This window comes from Lonchura striata, chromosome 5, assembly GCF_050655825.1.
Source record: "Lonchura striata isolate lonStrDom1 chromosome 5, ASM5065582v1, whole genome shotgun sequence".
NCBI lineage: Eukaryota > Metazoa > Chordata > Aves > Passeriformes > Estrildidae > Lonchura > Lonchura striata.
The window spans coordinates 64,314,716-64,331,237 of NC_140707.1; the positions used below are offsets into that span (position 1 = coordinate 64,314,716).

The 16,522-nt window shown below is 35.3% G+C and overlaps 1 protein-coding gene across 4 annotated transcripts in view; it reads right to left on the reverse strand.

Moving 5' to 3' along the window:
• Positions 1–16,522, reverse strand: part of PPP1R13B (protein phosphatase 1 regulatory subunit 13B) — a 67,981-nt gene that overhangs the window by 13,417 nt on the left and 38,042 nt on the right. For 3 of the 4 annotated variants that reach the window (XM_021528906.4, XM_077783939.2, XM_085582317.1), the window contains exons 5-9: positions 4,922–5,023; positions 3,761–3,935; positions 3,191–3,387; positions 1,276–1,440; positions 292–472 (exon numbers count right to left, since the gene is read on the reverse strand). In XM_021528906.4, coding sequence (XP_021384581.1) covers positions 292–472; positions 1,276–1,440; positions 3,191–3,387; positions 3,761–3,935; positions 4,922–5,023 — 820 coding nt within the window. The remainder of the gene's footprint in view (positions 1–291; positions 473–1,275; positions 1,441–3,190; positions 3,388–3,760; positions 3,936–4,921; positions 5,024–16,522) is intronic. The other variant, XM_077783940.2, reaches the window with a different exon arrangement.

Here is a 16,522-nt window from a genome sequence, read left to right on the forward strand (position 1 = left end):
CTAATTGAAAAAGCTATTAAAGACACAAGACAGAATCTGTGAAGAAAACATGCTCCTTCTGGGGATGTACCAGACAGTAAAATTTCAATGAAAACACTCAATTTCCTAAGAAAAATTCATGGAAAGAAGCAAAAATGTCACAGATCTAATGACTGATTAGATTCACAGAGCAGTATTAACACATCTGAAACTTGCCTCCTCCCCTACACCAATTATCCAACACTGGGTCTCCTGTCCTTTATTGCCACTTTTCAAACCATATGTATTGATAAACATCACACAAGTACTTACCAGATTTTGATCTTCCATGTGTTGAGTTAGGAGCAATGGTGAGAGACTGGGGCTTAACTGGATCTACTGGTACAGCATAAGTGCCAGCACTTGGAACTTGGATGTAAGGTCCTACTGCTGCCACCCTTCCTGAAGCACTCAGGGATGACTGGGGCGATGAAGTTCCATTAATACGATTCAACTGAAAACGACCAGACAAATTGAAACGTGAATGTCCATTTAATCCAGACTTTCTGCATGAATAGGGAGGTCTAAACTTAAATTACCTAGAATCATGCACTGTACCTAGGACAACTTAATAATTAAGTTACCATACTCTACACTTCCACAAAAAGAGGGAAAAAATGTGGTAGAAAGCACAGATTTTGTTCCTTAAAATCAACACCTCAAAAATTAAATTTTTTAGTCACAGCACACACATCTCTTGTAGATATCTATATCTCTGTAAGGTCTCTTTTACTGTGCCTTTCTCAAGCAAATGGTATAAAATGACTTCTTAAATGATCAAATATGTATGTGTTGGGTTTTTTTAGAGCAGTACCTCCACCTAGTAATACATATGGAAATCCAGAATTCATTTCTTAAAATCTTTCTGAAGCTCCAGAAAACAATTAAGTTTAACTTTATCAAACTGTTATATTTTTATCCATTTTTCATACTGGAAGGTAAGTATTTTATAAAACCCATTTTTTTAATGCATTCATACTTTTAAACACATAGCACATAGTCATACTTTCCTTCCTAGATATATGAACTTTTCTGACTTTGAATATAGTACTGTATGTGTCATAAAGAAAAATAAATGGAAACATATTCTGTCTACCAGTTTTTGGACATCTATGAGAAACATTAAAATAGTTTTGAGAGACCTGCTACTTTTGTCACAGGTAACTGTATTACTTGAGTGGGAAAAAGGGAGACTCTATGTAGTTTTTATAGGCTCTTGATAAACTGAAGTGTGGCCCTTTTAACAGTTTATCTTACAGGAATGTTTTCTTTTTGACGTGCCTCAACTTTTTTCTTGTACAGTCGTTCACGCAGCTCATTGATTCTCTTGTCCATCATGGCCACTTCCATATTGCGTTTGTTCAGGAGTTCTTTCTGCTGCTGGAGCTTGGAGTTCTGCTCCTGGTTAAGCCTGTTACGGATCTTCAAAAACAAACAAAAACAAAATAAAACCCCACTTGCTAGGACAGTTCTTGTTCTGTCTCTTGGCAAATTGGTTTTTAATGCAGTGTTAAAAAAAACCCAAAGGAATCTGGATCAACAACTTGTTTTTGTGTCTCTGTGCTTCCACACATCCTGTCAAGTTAGCATCTGCAATCATGAACAACTCTCAGAAGAAAACAGTGAAAAAATACCCTAAAAAAGTAGTGGATGCCTATTAAATACATACAGACTGCATCCCATTTACAGAAAATGGATTGAGGAATTAGTCAGAAAGACATTTCAGAAAATTTTACTGTGAAGAACTAAATCACAGAAAATGGTTGTTTAAAGTTAATGCTTACACAAGACAGTTTGTCTATCATGAAAACTAAGTGATACAAAACTTGTAACAGAAATTATGCTATTGGATTCTGTTTCCAGTTCCACATGAGACTATGTGATGTCTGGAAGGTGTGCTAACTGAACTGCTAGTGCAGGGGCTCTGCACAGATTTTCCTCTCTGCACGGGGATTAAACTGAAACCTTCACAGCAGTTTTCCAGTACGTTATGAGGTGGATTACTTTTATGGTTTAAATCAACCATGACACTCTTTATAATTATTTCTCTTGCTTTGCTGTTGGCATTTTTTCACACCTTCAATAACTCAGACATTGTCTCACTGTTCCAATTTTCATGGTAATGCTACAAGCAAAAAACACCTGAAGCAAATTTAAGTCTTGATAAACACATATAGGATCATTGCAAAGCACAAGAGAGGAATCTTCATCTATTGAGCATCTTTGCACTTAGAAATACTCAAAAGATATATATGCCTTGTATAAATGGGGAAGGGGTAAAAACAAGGACACTTAATCCTAATGCATGAAAACAGGATTTATTAATTTCCATGCTGTATTTGATAATCTAAATAAATTATACTAATTTTGAAATTTAAATTAATTTTAAAATATATTAAATATATTAGAGCTGTTATCTTGATCACAATAAAGCACGTGAGTAAATAAAAAAAGCCCTCAAAGCCCTGATACATTAGGACATAATTTGACAAAATTTCAATGTAAATTGGATACTTAACTACTCGTGTGAGAGCTACACTCTAGATATAATAATCTTCTTGCAGGAGATATACAATATTGATTCCAGGAATACTGTGTGAATATACTACAACTATGTTGCACAATCTAGTGCAGGGAATGTAGTGCAGCTTGCATTTTTAATTACTCTATTAAAATGTGTTAATTCCTGTGTATTTTGTTTATTCACACCAGACAATATAGGTATACTTTTACAATACACTTCTAAAATTACAAAAATCTCCAAATTAAGATGATATGTAAGTGAGCTTGCTATACCTGGGTATAGCAAGTGCAAGAAACAAAAAAACAAAACAGAAAAAGTACCAAAAATAGTTTCAAAATTTTTTGAGAGAGATTAAAACACATAATAAATTATGTGGACTTCCAGTATTTCAGTATTAGAGCCTGAGAAACTCCCTTCAAAACACTCGCACATGTTGTATCATTACATGTATAAGAAACAAAATAGTTTTTAAAGCTAATCAAGTTCTTTCTGAAAAAAGGCTGTATGCCAACTATAACCTCACACATTAGCAGCATTCCAACACCTCTTTTATAAGGTGAAACAGAACCAAATTGCCACTCATAAGACCAGAAATAAAACTTTTTAAATCTACAGTTGTAATTCAAATAGCATGTTTTTGTTACTTACCTGTAGCTCTTGATACAACTTTTTTAATTCTACTGCTGCAGGCCCTGTCATTTGTCCATTGTAAGACTGGAACCCATTCAGTTTCCCTTTCCTTAAATCCTCCAGTTGCTGAGTGAGTTGATCCACTTTTAACACTGCAGCCTGAAGCTCCTGCTGCTTTTCCTGGAACATGGCACTTATATGCTCAATTTCAGTTGCTAAAATTAACAAGACAAAAATAACAAAAACCTATTAAATAAAGCAGAAGTTGTTAGTTTTTTAATTCTACAAGTACTAATAAACACACCACACTAGCTTTACATCTAAAATACATATAAAATATTTGTACTGCAAATTTGCTAACAGTCATAAGATTTCCTAATGGTTGGAGAACAGACTTATTCGGACTATGTTTGACTATATAAAACTAACAAAAAGTTCTGTTGCACACAAATTTCATGGAAACACAGAACCCCCATAAAACAGAAAACGTTTTACCTTAAGACCTGCTTCAATGCTACAGTGACTTAAAATATAGCATTATCTGTTAGTCATGCAGTGAACAGTAAATAAATTAAGAATTCCACATACACAGATTGCCATTCATCATCTTGCTGTAGTCCACTTGTCCTCTCATGGCACGGATTTTTTTCAGCTTTGTCTCTTGGGTTTCAACACGTTCTTTAAGTTTTTGGAGCTTTTCACTCTCAGAAACAGACTGCTGCTGGCGACGTTCTTGCTGCTTCAGGTAACGCAAACGTTGTTCCTGACAAAAGGAGGTTTTAAACAAGAGAAATCTGTTGCTCATTTATTTAAAAAAAACCCCAACACATTAACTTAGAAAACCTTATCATTTTGATCAGGTTTTCTACTTCCACAAATCAGAAAAAAGTCTTTAACATCAATTAATAAATCTGTTTTAGAGCAGAGATTCAAGATTCTTTTAGACAAAAAAATAACATATTTACATAGATATGCGAATACAGCCCTAGTCTGAACACTCATTCAAATACATCTGTGACGCTTCCTCTGGCATTTGTTTTCTGCCACTATTAACAGTTTTCTTGCTATTGGCAAAATAAATTTCCAGTGCTGTTACCCAGCTTTCCAAAGATGACAATGTCCAACAGACCATTCTAAACAACATGACCTGCTGTACAAAAACGTTCTATATCTAAATAATAGTTCTTCTGCTGGGCACACAAGGAAAAATACATTTCTTAGTATTATTTCCATTAAGGAAGAACAACAGAATCAGTAGGTTGACTCTTAGGTACTTTTAAGCATCAAAGGCTGCTGCATAATACTTCAAACAACATCAACAACAATGTCAAAACCATTAAACCCCACTCTTGCATACTTAGACTCTTCTGTCTCTGAGACGTGGAAATGCAATATATAAATTTTTATGAATTTGGCATATTCTCATCTCACCCCACTATTATTCTACTGAATGAGCCACTAAAGATGAACATGAAGTCAAGCCTGTTCTGCCACAGATCATGAAGGGGGCCACACAAGAGAGATAAACAAACCCTAGCAATATTTTTATAATGACACATTACATAGGCTGTTCTAGCAGTATTTATGCCAAAAGATTGTGCACTGCATAGGCTAAGATTATTCTGGTATAATGATGGATTTCTCAAGCTATTTCTTGAGCTCAACTGAAACGACTTAGTATGTTTTTCTCTATCCACAAAACTTATGCTTGCATATATTGAAAAAAATGGGTCTGTATATAATTATTACCTTAGCAACCAACATTTGCTGTTGATTTTCAATCTGTTGCTGTTGTCGGGCAGCCATATCTTGCAGTTCAGAAAGAGTGAGCTCAACACGTGGATTCCCAACCTGCAGAACAGAAAATGTTCCACAAATGTGCTGTGTATCAGGGCATTCTGACCAGACAACCTAAAATCCCCACTCAGGAAGGTTAAAGGCTCCTCCCAAGTCCTCAGAGGAAGAGGAATGATGGGCACCTGTGAAAGAGTGAGGAACATCAGAGTAGAAAGGGGGGACACAGACCATGCAGAGGGGCAGAAAAAGTAAAAAGTGGAAAAGTGGATGGAAATGAGAACACTAAGAGACAAAACAAACAAGAAGAGAAAAAGAACCCTTATCCTACATTTAACTACACTGGCACACAGTCCTGGTAAGGCATACATGATAACACACAGGCAAGCAGGATTTTAGGCAGCAGGAGAATCTGAAGCTGCTTTCCTTTCCTAGTATTTTCAGCATAACTGCCTTGGCAGTCTGAACTGCTGGTTCACATTATTGACCTAGCACAGGACAAGACTACATGAGAAGCCTTAGATAAAGGGTCACTAAGATCACATACAAAGATGGTGAAAATTCTGATATATTGGGCTCATTCAGGGTAAGGCTCTGTGAAAAACGGTCTGTACAAGTGAAGAAAAGTAAAGCTGATCCCTTTTGGATAAGCAAGTGACTACTACTTTGAATGAAATGCCAAGTATTGGCAAGGATCACCCTTTTACATTTCAAAACTAACAGAACCTACAAAATTAGGATAGAGACACAAACGATGAAAATTCTTCAAAATTCATACCATATGTGTGACCAAATTTAATATGTTTTAAAACATTAATGTATTGGTTCAATGTATCCATAATTCTATCAACAAATACAAATTATGTTTTTACACCAAATTACTTCAACCACACTTTTTATAGGCAATCTCAAATGAATCAAGAAAAATTTCAGAAACTGACATTTTCTATTCAGAAAACTGAAACTCATAACCTTAGAATTGCAGGGTTTAACCACAACTTCAGAATTTCCACAGGAAGAAAATACCAGTCTTTAAAAAATTATACTGCAAAGTTCAGAATGGCCCAACATCTGTTTCAAAGTGTTTACATGTAATTCAGTTCATTTATTGGATCACTGTAAAAGCTGGACTACTCTTACATTTCAGTAAACAATGTAATTTTTTCACAAAATTACATGACTACACTATTAGTAAACCAAACAAAAACTACATCACTTGCTACCCACAATACAGTCAATACTGCCGAAAAAGAAAAGATAATTAACTATTTTGGATATATTGATAAATAATACTGTTTCAAATGCTTATAAAATGGAATGAGGTTTGAACATTTTACAGACATACAGAAAAAAAAAAAACCCCAAACCCAAACAACCATCCAGTGTCCAAAAAAGATCACACATCAGATTATGGATCTGATCACACTTGACCCCACAGGAAAACTGATTTAGTTGCTCTGCTTTTCTGGGCCCACCCTACTGATACCCAGCATGTATAGCCTGCAGTACTTGTACTTACCTCTCAGAAACTTCTTTTTGACATCACATTATCTCAAGCACTTTGAATGGCTTTTTTTGTATTTCTACATTAAACTCCTACATAAGTATCAATTCTCTAACCAATGCACTATGCAGAACTGTTTCTTTAAGCTTCATTTAGGAAATTAAAATACTATTTGTTTTAAAGTAACTGAATTATTTTTTTCTACCTGAATTAATATTTTCATGTTGCTGCATATAATTCTTCAAATAAGATAAACACCAATCATTAAAATTAACCAGATTTGGTTCACTAACTTTTAAAGCTGCTCCATCTTGGACACGATATAGACATGTCAACTAAAATCTTTAGATAAAGTTATTGTCCCTCTTTGAACATTTCCCACTGAGTAAGTTATGAAGTGAAATTATAATGCTTACTGGAAATGAAAAATGAAATTCCTCTTACTAGTCAACATTAATGAAAAAATTTTAGAGTAGAGCAGTAATTAAGAGAGGTGAAGTCCACTCAAAATAATAATTTTCTATTTCAACACAAGGAAAAATTAGAACTCAGTAGTGTGTACTTTTTTTATTAGCATGACTTATGCAGAGAAGAGTCCTTCCCAATACTCTTTCAGGGCAAGGAACTTGTACATACTTGTGGCCACCAAGAGACATTTTATTATTAATTACTGACTGAAAGGCACTAATTGGCTAAGAAAGTAAGGAAGCTTCTCCAAGTGCCATTCACAAACCAAAATGTGCTTACTCGAGACAACAAAACAGAAAACCAGATGCTGCTCTCAAAACACATTCAGGCTCTGCTGGCTTCAGTTGGCATGTAAAACTGCCAAAGAAACATAAACTTCTACATCTGTTTCTGCTAGGCTTTGCAGGCAATTTGTACAAGGGGCTCAGAATGGCATGGTGGCTTCCCTCTGGATCTCTGATTTTAGAAGTTAAAAGGGGAGGGTGTGTGAATTAATAGCATATTCTCAATACACATATGTGTTTTTTTCAGAAATATGCAATGTGCATCAGACTAGGCATAGTTTTCCCAATGCTTCCTTTCTTTCTGCTTTCGTTACCAGCTGAAGTTAAAAACATTGATAGTCCATTGTATTTCCAGGAGAAATTTTGAGTATAACACTGTCCAAGAAAGAGATGTTTTATTCCACTAAGTAATCTTGCTAAAAAAAATATCCAGACTCAAAAAGTGGTATCTGTATAGGGATTGTGAGCATTTCAAAGTACAAAAAGGCATTTCATCACATGAAAATGAAATATTTTCTAAATGGATAATGTAACCTGGAAAGAACAATGACAATAAGAAACTGGTTTGTAAAAGCAACAGAAATTAACAAAAAAAACCCAACCCAGTTTAATCTATGAGCTCAGAATTTTTACTGCTCTAAACAGGCATATTTGGAAGTCTCTCTCATAATGCCTGGTATTGTATTATTTTTTATCATGTAAAATATAGATTAATTTTAAAATTAATGCAGATATTAGCATCTCCTTGAAGAAGCTATTAACTACTGTAAAATGTTCCATTTAGAAAGTCTAATGTCTAATAACCTTTTATAAATGGCAAAGCACAAGAACATTGGAAACAATGATAATTAACCATTTAAATATAAACACCCTATGAGAAATCTTTTAATGTTCACCTCACTGAATACCAATATGTATCCCTTTCACTTCAAGAGCTACACTATACTTAGGGAAAAGACATATAGACAGCTGAAGAAACACAGCCTTGAACCTGTAACTTCACTCGCAGTTTTCTCCTTTTCATCCACATGGCAAAAGCAGCAAACAGAGTGAGCAGAAGTCCTCTTCAACACCAAATCAATTCTTTTCAGACACACCGCTGCTGGTTTCAGGTCTCCAAATCAGCACAGCTTCATTTTTGAAGCAGCATGAAAAACACTGAATCCTTCTCTTGTCGAGATCTAGTTAAATTGATTAGTCCAGAGCACTTCAGCACTTTAGTTGAGTCTGCTTGTAATGATCTGTATGCAAACCCCACCACAGAAAAAAAGCCTCTCAATCCTTCTTCAGAACCTCAGGCCACGCCAGGCAAAGACAGCACTGCGGTTTCAGTTCTTTAATGAGGTTGTTGGTTTCTCAGCTTCTTATGTTTGTGCTGTTCCTAGTAGTTATTAACAATTCCATCCACAAAGTCAAGACACTCACCTCTCATAACAAACACGAGCCTATCACATTTAAGGTGCAGACCTCCTCCTTTCTCCTGCAGCAAGGGAACCAGACCTCCTACAGAACCGAATTCTGAAGGAGGTACTAAAAAGCCACTACAAATACCTACTCCTCCAGATTCCAGAGATTCATTTGCTACATAGTGATACATCAAAGGAGACAGTTTTGCTGAATTGTAAATTTCTTTTCATTGATTCACAGCAGCATTTACACAGGGATGAACTCCTAAATGAAATGCCATAGAGCAAACACTGCATTATTAGGCACTGAGGAAGTATCCTGTATGTCTCACATAGGCAAGAATAATTTACACCTATATTCACCAATTTCTTAATATTGACGGGGATCTTAAAAAAAATATACTTATGGTATTTAACATGCACTTTAAAAGGGCATGATGAAAGATAGCATTTGTAATGAACTCCAGTTTCAGCTTCTGACATCACCCTCCTACTACAAGCTAATATTTTACCATTTGATGATTAATATTTTTGAGACAGGTGAGATGAACAGTACAATAGTAATTAAACAGTTTGGAAACCAGTTTACAAGCAGCCCCAAAACAGCTCATACCTTAAGCATTTAATTAAGGAAACAAACCTCCTTTAATATTTATTTCTACATATTACTCTTGTCACTTGGAAAATTTATTTTCTTATTTCTCCTTCCTTTCTATGCTCTTTAATATCACAAACTCCTCAGTCTACATACTTTTGGGCTATTATGAATTGCTTACTCATTGGCAACTCACAATGGTAAATGAAAAATTGCACCTGAACTTAAAACATTTCTTTGACAAGCAGGATGTATTATAGCCAAGGGATGGAAGCAATAAGGGCAGATTCCAGTGGTTTTTGCCTTTACTCCCAACAGAAAACTCTCTTTTAAGAGGAATCTAATTATGTCAATATTAAAATAAAAACCCCATGAGACCAACCTTTTGAACAGATTATTTTTTAAAATATGATAATTGGGTTGTGATCTAATTTTATGCTCTTTTTCTTTGCCTCCACCCCTTAACCCATGAAGATACTAATTTTTGATAATTTTCTAAATTTGCACTAGTAAGAACTTTGAAAATAATAATGAAACATACACTGTTAAACATACACTGAAGTTCACACTGTTACGATTTCAATAGAGCTTTAAAGGAAAACCCAAATATTCAAAAGCTTTACAGATCACCATAAGGACCGGAGGTCTCATGTTTTGGTCCAGCAACACCCAGACACTCAAGCAGCCAGTAAAGCATAATATTACCAACTAATTGAAAATGAATAGCAGAGTAATACAAGAAGTTACTAATCATTTCCTGCATACTATCTCTTTGGATCTTTTTCTAGGTTTGCAAGAACCACCGTGTCATTAGCGTCCCTTATCTATTTCTTCCTTCGTTTTAGCTCACACCCATCTCCCACACAAATCTTCTGAAGTTCCCTTCCCAAAACCTTGCATGAGGAACCACAGGTTCAAGTAACTCAAACTTCCTGAAACTGGCCAAGCTCCACCTTCTCCTGTGCATATTCCTGCACACTCAGTCATGTACTATGAATTCTCACATATTTTCTAGTCTTTTACCTGTCATTCACCCCCATCACCTCCATCCTTTCTCCCTCATTTAGTACTTATCTTCTTGTACTTTGTTCCACCACTCTGCTCCTCTCTTATCACAGTCAGAAATTAATCTGAGGCTAAACCACCAACTGCCAAGGTCAATGTCACTTAAAATGTGAACGGCCAGCACACAGAGTTTAAAAAGTCTGTGCCTTAGCTTCTACTGTGGAGCCCAGAAGAGCTGGTTCTGGCTTTGGCCATAAAAATGGTGACCCAGAAAGTTTTTGCTTGTGTTGCACTACTTTCAAACCCATATTCTCTTTCTGTCAGTATTCAACCAATTTATTAAAAAGTCAGTACAGAGCAGCTACTGAAGATAAAGCAGCAGATACCCCAATTGCAGCCCAGCTCCACTGTTTATTCTTTACATAGGCTGCCACTCTAAAACTGTTATACAGATAAAGAAGATTTTGGTTGAATGACCTTTATAGCAAAAACAAACAACAAACAAAAAGCAAGCAACCAACCAACCAAACAAAACCAACAAAACCAAAAAGGAAAAAAAAAACACAAAACAAAAAAAAACCAACAAAACCAAACCAAAAGGGCAATCCTTCTCTGAAGTCCTCCACACCTTCCTTTCTGTGATAGTAAAGGTATCCATATCCTCAAGGAGAAAAAATGTGAAAGAAACCTACATCAGATAGGTCTTATATGAAAGTATGTGGCCTCCTTTTGCTCTCTGAGGTCTATAGGAGGAAATGGATCATCTGCTGAAGATTAGTGATTCAGACCTCCATAAATTTCTGAAATATACTGACCCTATAAAATTCAAGGTTTTTAATATATCTGTGACCATATTTTCCATAAAACCTGATCTTAGTGACACACGCAGCAAACAACTTGAAAATCCTTTGTCTAAACTCATGTGTAATGCTATAAAAAGACAAAAGGAAGTATCTGTTTATATTTAAACTAAAATAGAGGTTTTGCTGATCTCGACATGGATGATGTTATTTCCAGTTTAGTAGCTTTATCCACAGCTCAGCCTTGCATTTTTTTTAATTGGGTCAGAAACATGCCGATAGCAGAAATCCATTTTAAAGAATCCAATGACAATAGCACGTGCCTTTTTTTAGTTTAATGGAAATGAACAAGCTAATTAAACCCAGAAAAGATATCCAGAATATTGGGAATTAAAGAAAATCTACCTAGTGTATACTCTCTATTATAATAAAATAATACTGCAATTAACATCACAAACAGAATTGGGTAATTTTACCACAAAATCTACTATAAAATATTACTGCATCATGCAAATAAATACACTGACAGCGTCTTATAATAAAGTTGCTTCAACTGTATCACAGTTTGCTGAAAAATGTCACATTATCTATAGTTGATAAGAATCTTAACCTCTCTCAATCTACACTGTCTTGTTAGTAATTCCTCCAATCTGCTGATGCTTTTGAGTCATTCCATAATAAAATGTTTAAAGTCTACTCAGTATAATCTACAGACTCCAGATTTCCTGTTTTCCCATATTACTTTCTTAGTGAGGCTGCTATTTTAAGCAGAACAGCTATGAAAAGACAGAACTTAACAAAAATGAAAACAATGTTAGAATAGATTTTCAAAATTATAAATGGATTTAAGCAGATATTGAACATCTGCTACATCTGAAATAGACTGCTTTATAAATTACTTCTAGGAAAGTAGCATCTGAAACTTGTTTATTTAAAGCACTACTTTCTTCCTTGTCCTTGCAGCTACTTTTAAACAGCCACAGAAATCTTAAGCATGTTTATATTAATTTTAGTCTTGGGTAAAATACCCAGTAGCTGATTTTTAATTAAACATCAACCTCATACTCCTAAAAAAAAGCATCTTAAAAGAGATTCTGCATTCTTGTTGAAATATCAGTTGTATACAAAATCTCAGACCTTTTTACAACACCAATCCTTTTACTCATAGTGATTTTGAGTCATAGACAAGTTACAATACACATTGAAAATACACTGTCAGATCCTTTAGAAATGGTCTTGGAACTATATTTTTCTGGGTCTTTTCTAAAAGCAACAGCTTATTCTGATAGGACTGCTAAGGATACTTAAAATGCAGTTATCGTTAGTGTGAATAATATGTTTAGCACCAATTCTGTGTTTATTCTGCCCTTGTTTTAATACAAAGTTTTTCTATGCTGTAATACTGTTCATTTTAGAATAGCATAATGAAACATTTCTAAACAAAAGCACTGAAAATAAATATCCTGTAACTGAAAGATGTGTTGCGACCTTAGCATACAACTTGTACTTCCCATAAAACCAAACTGTCAAAAGCAAAAGCTGACCATGACATTTTGAAGTAATGAGCTTTTGATAAAGTCTTAAAATGTAGGAAAGATAGCAAATGCATGCAAGAAAAATCTGATAAATTTCAATTCAGAGATAAAGTGCTACAAAACCCAAGCTGGTCTGCATTCTGGCCATGTGACAACTAAACACACAATCATTTAAATTGAAGTGTGAAAGCTACACAGCACTTAAATAACATGCCCAAAGTGCAAAACAAACATATTTTGAAAAGTAATTCATTACCTGTTCACTATTTTCCCATCTAATTGCGAGAGAGCACATCTTTATTTCGCAGCACTGCCCGTCAGCTGTAAACATTTCCGATGCTTCAACACGCTTCAGCTCCATCTTTCTGCTATTTTCTGTCTACACTACTGGTTTAACAGTTTGTTGTGGGCAAGCCAAAACAACAACCCTGCACATCTTCTGAGTTCCCGCATGGCTGTTTGGCTCAGTGCAATCAATAGTAGGTAGGATGCCTTTTAATCTTATTCCATATGGGATGCAGGTTTCCCCAAACTCTTTATCGATATGAAAAGCTGTCTCTCTGCATTCAGCAGCAATCAGCTAACGGAAAAGGCTAGTGGATTTTGCCAGCAGTAAAACACCTAATCACGGCAAGATCAAGCCAGATGTCAACTATAATCAGCTTGATTCATTGCACTTTTCATATTCAATGGAAAATGTTGAGCAATATGCAGTTCTTTCACAGTTATCAGGTTAAACTGAAAGTGTAAGACTATAGACAATTTAGCTTTAAAAACACAAGGATTATTTGTTCCTTTGTATTTTTGTATTATTATCAATGCTGGGCCAAAATTGAATACCAAAGAAACCATAAAAATCATTGATTTTTGTATGCAATTTTACTGTTTAAAGTGACAGCAAACCATACCACCTGAAACTTAACAAAGAGTTTCTTTATTAACAGAGACTGCCTAAGACAAAGGGCAAACAGCAGAGTCGGAATAGATACCACTATCTTATGCAAATAAACTTTCCAGTGTTTGCTATTTGCTTTTCCGTACATAATTCAGCTTTTTCTTAAATCTTCTATGCAATAAGATGAACATATGAGCCAGAAATAAAGCTAAAGCATGTGTGCAATAGCCTAAATCAAGAACCAGCAAGCCAGAGAAGACTGAAACAAGCCAAAACCTAGACCTAAGGATTTTAAAATATTAAAAATTACAGAAAATACTAAACCCCATTAACAATTTTTATGTATCTACAAATCAGGATATTGTAGAAGATAAAACCCCAAAATATTAAAAGCGGTAATTTACCTTGTCAAACTCAGGAATACAAGTTCACCCTCTCTTCCTTCTTTCAAGAAAGTAATTCAAGCATGATTCACTGCACTTATACAAGAGATCCAGTCAAATGGGTCTCCATAAGAACACTGAAGAACTCTATGTCCAAGCACAATACAGTGACTATTCCAGCTGAATAAAGAACAGGTGTATTTTTAGCAAGCATGCAAAGGTATGAGCTGAAGAATACGATCATCCACTGGGAATATGAGAAGAAGAACAAGTTTAACTCCCTGGCTCCTAAATTAGCCAGAGGGACTTTCATTTTTCTCGGCTTTGATCCGAGGAAGACTGCAGGGGGAACAAACTTAGTAACCATTAGATCTGGAGGCAGCTGCAGAAACAACAGAGAAATAGAAAGGTTCATTAGCCCAGGGAAAACATGCAGGTGGGAAACAGGTATGCCTGGTGTCCAGAGGCAAGATGGACAGGAAACTAAATGAGCAAGTCGGTGAACATGGAAAGGTGTGTCAGAGAAAGGAGGCCACAGCAGCACTGCATGAGAAACACCACAGAGACCATGGAAAAGATGAGAGAAAACACTGATCTGCAAATGTCACAGCTATATAAAAGACAGAACTCTAACTATGGACTGAAAATGTACACCTGGCCTGGCATGCACCAGTAGAGTCTCCTGCTCTGAACTGAAAGCTGTTCAGAGGCAGAGCAACAGTCCACACTCTCAAACTTTCACATTTAAGCTCCTATAAAGATCTACAGAAATAAAGGAAAGGACAAGTCCCAAATTCCTTAAAATAACTCAATAATAAAATATTTGATTTAACAAAAAATGATACTAATGTGACTGCAAAAGGATACAGTGCAGGTGTAAGGGCTGCACAGCAACACTTCAGAAAATTAACTAGTCTTTAAGTAACATTTACTTTGAGTTTATGAGTGCAATGTTATACAACAGCTGAAACACTCATTCTAAATTGTTCTAACTTTATATAAGAGCCAAGCAGCTCAGCATCTGTATGTGCAGTGACAACTGGAAGCAATTCTTCACATGTTTCATTTATTTAGAAATCCAGGGAAAAGAGTGAATTGTATTGCTCCATGTCCACAACACAAAGATAGGAAAATAAATAGAGATTAAACAGACTTCTCCTCCTCCCCCTCCCCTGGATATCTGCAGCAAAGTATTTCTGTAAAACTGCAAAGCCATGAGTGAGGAAAAGCAAAGCTAGACCTGTAAAAACAGGAACTAGAGTAGAGTAAGTGGTGCAGTTTAGGTATTTTCTCCTCTGCAAAATGGGAACACATCTGTTGGTTGCTCTCAACTAGAAAATCACATACTCAGTTCCTGTAACTTGATGAACAGAACTCTCTTTGATTACCAGGGGAACAGCAGAACTACAAATCTGTACACTGCAAGTAAGTGTGTATAAATGTCTGTATGATACAAGTCTGTATACTGTGACTCTCATATCCACAGCCATCTAGATAGATATCTGGTATCTGGAGTGACAGAGATTAAAAATTACCTAACTACATGGAGAAAAAATGGAGGAAAACAGTCCGTTCATAAGGGTCCAAGTGGGTTCCAAGAATGCTCCCTGGTCCCAACTAGTCAAATAATACTTAGACTCCTTAAACCAAACAAAGTCAGATGTTAAAAGTGAGTATTAGTCATAAACTAATCCTAACATAATTAAAATTGTAATAGGGAAATAATCACAGAGTAAGCAGTGAAACCTATGAAATTATTCTCATAAAACCTAAACATATAGTAACTTTGTCCATTATGGACTGCAACATATTTGAGATTGCACAGGACAAGTCAAAATACTGTTTTTATGACATTCCAAATCCAAGAAAGATGTGATTCTGTCTAAAAGGTCTATAAAAGGCCTCAGAGGGAGTTATGAGGTCAAGAACATTTGAATTCCCTACAGCTTCACAGAAATTCTTTATATGGGATCACACAATTATTAGCCTTCTAGAGATGCTCCCCTATATAACTATCCTTTACTGAGATGTGAAAAGACTCAGATTTCTAGTCTGGCAAGAATTTAAAAGCTATTTGTATGCATTAAAATTAGCTTTAGACTTTAAATTTTTTTTCTGCTTCCTAATTTAATTTTTTTCCTTTAAATCCTTTAGTTGGATTAGTTTTTCTATTTTTTTTTTTTTTAAGAGCAACATACTGCCAGCTGTCTGGAAAATGCTTCAGACAGACTTAAAGAACTCTATCAGTCTATGGAGAATCCAAACTCTATTAACTCTGACCTAGGAACTGAACTAGGAATTTGAGGTGCAAAAGGTTGCTGCAGGGGCAGCAAGGCTTCCCTCTCTAACAGATAAACAATTTTCAGAATCTGTAAAAGGGAACATCTCTAACAGTAGGAGTAGCAGACAAGTTTTTTGTCTCTTTAACAAAAGTAACAGAGAAATTTGCAGCAAAAACTGGGAAAACTTGAATCTGATTTAATTACCCTTTCATTAGAAGGTCAAAAGGTTCCAGGAAACTTACATGAATATTTCTTCAGAAAAAATAATTTTCTGCAAACTGTTAGAATTGTTTGTGCCTAAATTGTTTTAAATCATCTTTTAATTGAATTATTTGCTTTGACTTTGCTATGAGACCCCTGAATCTAAATTTCAAGAACATTGTTTTCTGTTCATTTTAA